This window comes from Cololabis saira, chromosome 11 (genome assembly GCF_033807715.1).
Source record: "Cololabis saira isolate AMF1-May2022 chromosome 11, fColSai1.1, whole genome shotgun sequence".
In the NCBI taxonomy this organism is placed as follows: Eukaryota; Metazoa; Chordata; class Actinopteri; order Beloniformes; family Belonidae; genus Cololabis; species Cololabis saira.
Genome location: NC_084597.1, coordinates 21,659,186 through 21,668,721, shown reverse-complemented (window position 1 = coordinate 21,668,721; position 9,536 = coordinate 21,659,186). Strand labels below are relative to the sequence as shown.

Here is a 9,536-nt window from a genome sequence, read left to right as displayed (position 1 = left end):
GCTCCGAAAATTTCAAGATGAGTACAGCCAGCTGCCGGCTTTATGGTTCCGCGTTAAATCGACGCAGAGCCTACGGCGTACAGCGCGCGTCGCTGCATAACCTACGCCGTAGGCTCTGCGTTGGTGTAACGCGGAACCATAAATCAGCCTTTATTCTGGCGTGATCTTTGCAACAACGAGCAAACGAGTGATTATGTACATTCACTGAGTGAATATTATGAAAGTAAAATATATATTTCTCGCTAGAAATGTAATCAAAATGCATTTTTATGCAGAAACTAACTCAAAATATTGATTTTATTCACTAAAAAATAAGAAATGTCCACCATGTTTTTTTTTTTTGATTCAGTCCGCAAATGACGACGAAAAGCATTCTGGGAAATTTTTCTGGCCCTAGTTCAGCTAGGGTGCATCCGAAAACCCTCGCTCTGAAGGGCTAGATTCATAGCCACTACACTCGTTTTCCCCACTACCACTAGGTGAAAAGAGGAATTGGGACACCACTACCCTCACGGGAACGCGCAAAATTTAGGGGTAGGGCTGAAAAGTAGGGGTAGGGGGAGTATTGGGACAGGGCCTCAGTGTGGTGCCCCTGGGTGACCACACTTGAAGTGCCCCCCACCTCAAAGCAAGTAGGTTCCTGGTTTGATTTCCACCAATCTCTGTGTTTGGAGTTTGTTGTTTTTTGTTCCATTCACAAGTTTGCTCTACTTAACACAGTCACAGCTGAACATAGATGCAGGAATGCTACATTAACTTATAGTGTATGTTTAAAAATTTAGATGACCTTAATTCTGTGTGCTTGCTAGCCTAAACCACAAACACTGCATGCTTTAAAAGTAAATGAGCACACTGAATCGAATGACTTATTGTAGAAATAAAATGTCTCTTTCTATACAAAGTCTAACTTAATAAGGTGATATATAATAAATTGGCACATACAATGGGTCAAGTAATTGGTTCTTGGGTAAATGGGATTCCAGTTAATAATTTCATGAATTAACAATTAACAAACAACCACACCTTTTTTTTGTAAGTTAACATCAGAAATAAATGTATTCGTTCATTCATTCATTCATTATCTTACCCGCTTTATCCCTTGCGGGGTCACGGGGGTCTGCTGGAGCCTATCCCAGCTCATTTTTAGGTGAGAGGCAGGGGTTACACCCTGGACAGGTCACCAGTCCATCACAGGGCCACATATAGACACACAAACCATGCTCACAATCACACTCACGCTCACACCTACGGGCAATTTAGAATCACCGATTAACCTAATATGCATGTTTTTGGACTGTGGGAGGAAGCCGGAGTACCCGGAGAAAACCCACGCAAGCACGGGGAGAACATGCAAACTCCACACAGAAAGACCTGCCGGGCCTGGGAGTCGAACCGGGGACCTTCTTGCTGTGAGGCAACAGTGCTAACCACTAAGCCACCGTGCTGCCTAAATGTATTCGTTTAAGTATAATTTTTATTTTAATAGGAAATTTAGTATAAAACCTCTGCAGTGAACTGTCACTCAAGGGTTGCCGTACGGTTTGAATGTCTTGTTGCCTCTAGTTGTTGCTAAGCAACCTGAACTGCGGCGCTCCTCGGTAAAAGATTTTCCGATAAAAGGCACCACTACGACGTTTCTAAGGTGTGTTGTAGCTTATTTCTTACTGTCTTGTCTCAAATCATCACATGTAATTGTTCATGTGCGTTAACCATACGTTGAAGTCTTTCCAGGCGATTCAAGCACTAGCGTTGTTTTGTCTCTTTAAATAAACGTGGCATGGTAAATAATTCTGTCCGTTTTATGATTTATAATGGTGTAAAAGTTCTTATAAATCATAAAACGTACATGTTTAGCTTTTGTTAAGTACCTGTATTGTAAATGTTTAAATGGCTGTCATTATTATTATTATTGTAGAAGTAAATCATCATCCCATCTCAGTTTTACAAACATGCTCAGTAATGTTTCCGTGTTCAGATGAGGTAAATACATCTACACATTGTGATTAAAATTAATATGAATATAAAAAGTAAAATAAAAATTATATATGTTATATATTTTTTAATTGATTATATATTAAAATGCATATATATGCTTTAGGTGCTTACCAACTTGGTATTTACCATTAATATGTAGGCTATGCAGACAAAAAGATAAATGAATATGGCCTGAAAATAATGCATTTATTTGCTGTTCAAAAATGAATCACAACCCTGTTAATATGATTTCTCCCTAAATATAATAAAATCTGTTCTCCTGTACTGTTTTGTAGATGGATAAACGACCTTCCACTACTGGAAAGTCAGAGAAGTCAAAGCAGGTTCAGCTCAGACCTGTCTCTGCTCCAACAACTTACGCAGACGACCTTTTGGCCCAGGAAGAACGCTACAAGTAAGACTGTCAAGTCTGATTTCTATTGGCTTTGTTTTGATCTGTTGAAATTACCACCTCCAACAAATTTTTACATTTAATTGTTAAATGTTTTAATGAATATTAATTAATTAATTGACAAATTAACTAATTATTCTTCAGCGAATAAGTCAGTGAAATTTGTATTGAAGGCATTCATTTGTAACAGTTTTTCAGTGTCAATGTTGTTTCCTGTTATTCTTCAAAATAGGACGGTATTCAGGAAAATCAGGAAATTAGGAAAAAAAAAACATATCAATAAATAATTACATATATACCATCTTATCACCCTTAGACTCATGAATGCAGAGTTGGAGGCCAAGACAACAGATCTCGTGAGACAAGCAGAACAGCTTGTGGTAAGCTATGAAAATATTTGAATAAAAGAATATTGCGGTGAACCTGGGGTATAAAGTGACTTTAAAATTTGAAGTTGAAACTTGTTCTGTGTTTATTTTAGAGCGAGCAGAATGAAGCTCTATCAAAACCCTTGCCAAGCCTGCTCTCAAATATTGAATTGGATTCCAGGTGATAAAATATTTGAGGTTCAGAACTTTATAGGGTCTAAAATGCCATGACTGTGACTATATCTCTATCTGTCCATCTCTCTATCTCTCTCTCTCTCTGTACTTTTCTATCTATTTACAAATATGCACATTTATTAACATTCTTAAAAAAATAAAGTGGATAAATATTTTTGCATTGTTTGCCTGATTTCAGAAAATCAAATGAGTCTGCTGAAGCAAAAGTAGAGGATGCAATGGATATTTTCTCACTAAAAGCAGTTCAGAACATAGAGGAGAAGATGAATGAGGCTGGTGCTTGTGAAGATTTTTTGGATGATGCTGAAGACAGTACAGAAACTGGTAATGTATATGTTACTTTTGAAGAGCATACATCAACCTTAGAGAAAATGTGTTTGTTTCATGCGGTTTGTGGTAGCTTCAAGGATTAAAGTTTCATATTATTGTTTAAACCATTTGTCATGTTATTGTAAATCTGAATGTTTATTGTGCTCATCTTGTAAGGTGTCTTGGATGCTCAAACACAAGTTCTCAAGGCAAAATTAAGAATTTTGCAAGAAGAAGTGGATCAGTTGTCAAGTAAATATTATAAGAAGGTACTGTAAAATTTCTTGATGGACATAAATTAATTTAGAACAGGTAAATGCTTTAGTGAATCCTGTTACTATTGTTGAAAGGATCATTATGTTTACAGGGGTGACTTTTAGATGGTTATAAACACAAGGTTATATAAATTATCTGTGGCTGAAATACAGTGTTTGGATAGCTTCTGATAGATGACTGTAAACAGTGAAGAGAGTTTACATATTTGGTCAAATGTTTCTGCTCTTGCAGGATGATGAAAATGCTCAGCTTAGTGCAAAAATTAAGGAGCTTGAAGAGGACCGAGCCAAACTACAGAAGACTGCAAGCATCCAAAAAACAGAGACTGAGAAGCACAAAACATTAGTTGAGGAGTCTTCCAAAGAATGGGATGGTATTCAGCTGCAAGTGTCTGCTTTAAACAAGGTTTGTGTCATTGACAGATGAATCATGATCCGAGAATATTTTTTTTTAAGTTTAAGATAAAAATACTGACAAAAGATTGAAAGTCTAATAATTTCTTTATAAGGTTTAAAACCCAAGCCCATTCTCCACCTTGCGTTTGAGCTGCTCAGACTTAACGGCATCCTCACTGTGTTCTGTGTAGGAAATAGAAAATCTGACTCGAACCCAGAAAAAAGCAGCAGCTACCCACACCTCCGTGGAGGTTCGCTTGAACAGAGCTCTGGAGGAGAAGGCAAAGTTAAAAACTGAGCTGAAGGCTACAAAACGGATGACCAAGGTAAGAACATGACACTGATAAACTAAAATAAACTAACTAAATAAAATAATAGTGCTGATAAACATGTACGCTTGGTTTGATCACTGCATGTGTTCAAAGGCATTTCAGATTTTTATGTATTGAGAAATGGCTGCGCAAACCATCAAAAGCTGTTTTTACTTCAACCTCTTTTTTTGTTGGATATTCATAATTTTTGGTAATTTCTGTTGCGTGAACTATTTAATCATCATATTTTACAACCCATCCAAGAATTTGGGATTTTCATGATCTACAGGGCAGAAAATCATAAGATTTAGAAAATGTTTAGCATGGTGATCAAACGGCTAGCACTTGCCTTACAACAAGGCGGGGAGGGGGGACTCAATTAGAAATCTACCATGCACATAAAAGCAACATACTATTAAGACACGTGTTTAGAAAGACATGCCGGTTTAGAAAAAGTAGTTGAATGATTTGCAAGTTATTGTATTATATTACTTATTATTTTACACTTCATTGCAACTTTATATGTACACAAATAAGTGCAAACTTAGGTGAGATCATTAAGTATGTGTATGTATATGTGTGTGTATATGTTGTATATGTTGAAAGATATACCAACAAAGTCCTGCACAGACTGGAAGTTTTGATACGTTACCTGGTGGATAAAAGTGTGTCTCCTTTTACACAATTCAAAAATTGCACCGGCTCTAAGTGAATTTGAACTGAGTGGAAAAACTGACACCTCAAAAAAGCTGGGTTTCTGATAAACTTTAACCTTTATTGTCCTTTCAATTTCTATCACACAAGCACAAGATAAGGGCGGAACACGAGAGCAGAGAAAATCTACTTGCTGAAAACAAGTTGCTTATGAGGCAGAAAGCAGAACTCATTGTTGGTCTCAAGAAACAGATGAAGTTGATCAGCATTCAAAAAAGATCCGCAGTAAGTATTTTTATATTATACTGTTAATCTGTGTAATGTTTGATTATTAATTAAACATCTAACAAAACTCCATGTTTGCAGATGCACAACGAAGTTGGCAAGCAACTGTTCCTCACAGAAGAAGAGATCAACAACGCTCTTGACTTGGGGAAGTCATGAATACAGAGATGGTCGTCATTTCTCCATTGGTTTGTTTATTTCTTTGATTAAATGGTTCCCTTTTACATTTGAAAGAAAATTACATGTGTAGTGGAATAAAAAAACTAAACAAAAAAAAACTCTTGAACCCTCTCAAAATATCTGAATAAAAATAAATATGTAAAACGTGATCAAAGTTAGTCATCTTTTTATTCTACATATTTTAATATACTTTTAACAAATATAAAATAAAACTCTTTTAAACATTTTCTTGTGGGTTAATGAAAAACAAATGTAAAGTGTGATAAAAAAGAGAAATACATAACTGTGTGGAACATAAATACCAGTACAGATACAGCAGAACCACACACTGCACCCTAGTGGAGAACTGGAGGAGACACGTTTCATAATCTTCATCCCAACCTTCCCCAGAGAACAGATCAGCCGAAAGTGTTTTAAAGTTTTTTTCGGAAATCTTCATCAAACTGTTCCAGGTCTTTTTCTTGGAGCAAGCCCTGAAAATAAATGCAACAATAGTTAATTCATTCTGTGATCTACTGATGATACCTTTACAATCCTAATACTAAAAGTAATATTTTTCCAAAACCCTGAAAGGAAATGATATTGTATTACAAAAAGGTCAGTCAGCCCATTCAGTCTAATGATGTGAAGCTGTGGAAATAATTTAAACTCCTGTTCAGCTTGGTGCCAACATTCATTGTGATCATGAGTAGATACTGTCTGGGACACTCGCAGCCCCATTCTTATAGTCTGGCTGTAAATGCAGTCACAACAAAAGACTACCAACTCTCTTGATGCAAGTCCCTAGAAGAAGACTTTTCAGGAAGATGTTTTTGTTTTTATCACTCTTACCGTTTCTGGAAACCATACGTCCTGTAAAAAGCAGCATCTAGACATCAGGATTTACAACATTCAAATGCCCTCAGGTTAAAATCTGTCATTTATGTTGAGGCCTGACATTGGAATTAAACTGACTTGAGTGATGTAGAACAGATGTCAGATTCTTTAAAATACAGGAAGTCATGTTGTCTCTGATAAATACTTGAAACATTGTTTTTTTTTATTTTTTAAAAACAACAAAAAAACAGTAAAATGTCCACTGGTCTCAAGTGAATCTGGAAAAAAGTTATTGTTTAAATATTGCCATAGTTCAGTTCACTGGGTGTATTACTTTTTTTTCTTCTTTTACTGAAGCATCTGTAGACGTACTGATGTCCTGCCCGATGCTGATCTGGCTGTGATGTAGCTTGTGTTTCCTTACAGATCACATAACTGAGATCTGATTACAAATGTGCATGTGGACTATTAACTATTAGGTGAGAACTTAGAAATTAGCACTGGATCCCCCAGGATGTGTTATTTTCTAGGTCTACATGGCCTCACCGTTTCACAAACACTACCTCGTACCTTAGGAAAGTATCCAAGGAGTTTTGTTGCGCGACGCTGCAAACGTTTTTGCCTCTCTTCTTCAATGATCTGGCTATGCAGCGCCTCTTTCTCCTGCTCAATGGCTCTTTCTTTAACCTCCAGTTCCTTTAAGAAAAAGTGTTTTTAAAATGAACCAGGACATTATAAAAGTAACATTATAGTCCAAGATTAAAAAGCACACTTATATACAATATGTTATATGAATAAATATCTTCTTTTTTGTTAAAGTTATTTTTTATGCAGACTTTTACAGGTAAAATGCTCAAACTTGTTCATTGCTAGCTGCTGTCTTCAATTATGCAAGAAGAACCAGTAAAGTCAGCAACACCGACACCAACTCCTCCCACATTTTACAGTCAAAAAAGGGAAAATTACTATGGTTATATAGACCATAGATTTACATGAACATATTGCTGAAGTACCTGCATAACACTCATACTACAAATAAATGTGAGACAACCAACCACACATAGACATGAGTCTACAAACACCAAACTACACTGATGCTCCAGTCAGGATGCAACTCACATGTCAATGTAACACCACATGTTAACTATCATCATTTCCATTATATCTGGCCCGTCTGAGGACTACATGCAAAACTATTACAGCACATGACTAAACAATCAAACAGGCCTGCTAAATGAGCTGATGTGAAGGTAGAGAACAGCACATTAATAAAATAGCAATGTGTATGCTGTTAGATTTAAGGTTGTTAAGTTGTTAAGGCTCTCACTCAAACGCAATTCTTTTTATTTTATTATTTTCATGTATTTTTATTATATCATTGGTTACTGCTGCACCTGTTTGCTCCTCTTCCAACAAATATATAGAGAAAATAACAAAATATGACATATATGGTCCAGTTAGTCATTTGATTTGGTGTCCCCTCATTGGCTGGTGCCCCTGGGCACTCGCCCGGTTCAGTTGTAAATATGAATACTTCAGGCTTAACATCCAACCTCAAACTGTTGATTTGATTCATTTAATTTTGGGGGATGAATCCTAAATACAATTCACATAATTATGATATTCTAAGTCATGATATTGACATAGTGAGTCTTAATTATAACACACTAAGAAATAATTTGAGCTAATTCTCCCAATTCTAGATTAGGGTGATATAGTATATAGGTCTGCCTCTAAAACCCTTATAAACTTAATGTCATCTACCACACTGCCATCCGCTTTGTTACAGGTGCTCCTTTTAATACCCATCACTGTAACCTCGACTCACTTGTCAACTGGCCTTCACTTCACTCCTGTAGACTGATCCACTGGTATCACTTCTACTAAACCATCACTGGAAGCACCCCTTCATATCTGGGCTCACTACTTAATATCAACATCAGTAATCGGAACCTACGTTCAAGCAGTTACATTAACCTGCTCATTCCAAAAGCCCGCACCTCCTTTGGCCAGAATTAATTTCAGTTCGCTACTGCTAGTGATTTGAATCATCTGCAACAAACACTTAAACTTCACACATTCATCTCCTTCTCCTCCTTTAAAAATACACTCCCAACATTCATCTGTGATCATTGCACATGTTTGTAACTCTTCCGGACCATCGCTACCACTTTTTACTCGTATTTTTTAATGTGTTGTGTGTTTTTTATATATCGTGTTTGATTGTTTGTTTCACTGTGATTGTATGTGTTTGACATTCCCTCTGCAGAGGGGTATTCCAGGAAGCAGGTTCAACAAATTCTGAGTCTAAACCTGAACTCTGAGTTGACTTACCGTGAGATGGGAAACTCAGAGTTTTCGGTTCCAGAACAGCAGGTATGAGTTAGTTCAATCAACTGAGTTTGTTAACCTTGAGTTAAGCCTGTGCATGAAGAAAATAAAAAGCCATCATCAATAGAGCCCTGATACAACGATTCCCCATGGCAACCGGCGAAAACAAAAGATCCACATATTTTATTTATTTTTTTTTAAACTTTAACATTTCAATTTACAAAATCCCTTTGAGGAAACATTAGTTTGCGTCTGAAGATCCACATACTTCACGCCACTGGAGTTAGAAGTGTTAATACGTGCGTATGGCGAGTGTGAGAGCATATTTCAAAAAAACAAAAAACAGCTGCAGCAGCAAAGGAGAGACAATTGGCGTGGGAGAAAGTTGCTGCAGTCAATGTGTAAGTTTGAATGCAGTATTCATTTAACATTTAAGCACACTGTCTTATAATATTACAGATGAAAACAGTGGTGGAATGGTATTGAATGAAATTGTATTGTCATTTAGATCAGGGGCAGCCGCACACCTCGGCTTCAGAGGAAAATGTAAATGTTTTTTTTTTTTTTTAAATACATTTATGGAATTACTCTGTGTCTATTTGTATCGATTTATTCTATTACTTAATACATATAAAATAACTACAAATGCATATCAGAACAACATGATGGATTTCAGTAGGTATTATCTTTCCCAACACTTGTACCCCCCTCATATCTTGAAATGTGATGTCCCAGCGTCCCTGACGACAGTAGTCGCTATCAATCTTGTTTTTAGCGCACTCTGCAGTGTTACTAACTTACAAAAATGAAAAGGAAGCAGACAACCACGCAATTTAAAAAAAAAAAAAAAAAAGAAGGCAGGCATGTGATGGGTCCAATGTTGCCCCAGCAGCAGAAGATATTAACGAGGCTGTAGCCACTGATGGATTAATTATGCAAGTTCATTTTAAGGTAAGATATCAAATCACCCTACCCTTTTATAAATATATTTAATTTTTTTTACTCTCTCTCTTTATCTCTTCTGCTCCCT

General features: G+C 36.4%; 1 protein-coding gene across 1 annotated transcript; it reads left to right on the top strand.

Moving 5' to 3' along the window:
* Positions 1 to 1,632: 1,632 nt before the first annotated feature.
* On the top strand, positions 1,633 to 5,465 carry LOC133454438 (testis-expressed protein 9-like). The gene is made up of 10 exons (XM_061733170.1): positions 1,633 to 1,642; positions 2,271 to 2,389; positions 2,703 to 2,766; positions 2,868 to 2,935; positions 3,128 to 3,273; positions 3,436 to 3,527; positions 3,766 to 3,939; positions 4,121 to 4,255; positions 5,045 to 5,179; positions 5,261 to 5,465. The coding sequence occupies exons 2-10, from the start codon at positions 2,271 to 2,273 to the stop codon at positions 5,336 to 5,338; spliced, it is 1,011 nt and encodes a 336-aa protein (XP_061589154.1). The 5' UTR covers positions 1,633 to 1,642; the 3' UTR covers positions 5,339 to 5,465.
* The last annotated feature ends 4,071 nt before the right edge of the window (positions 5,466 to 9,536 follow it).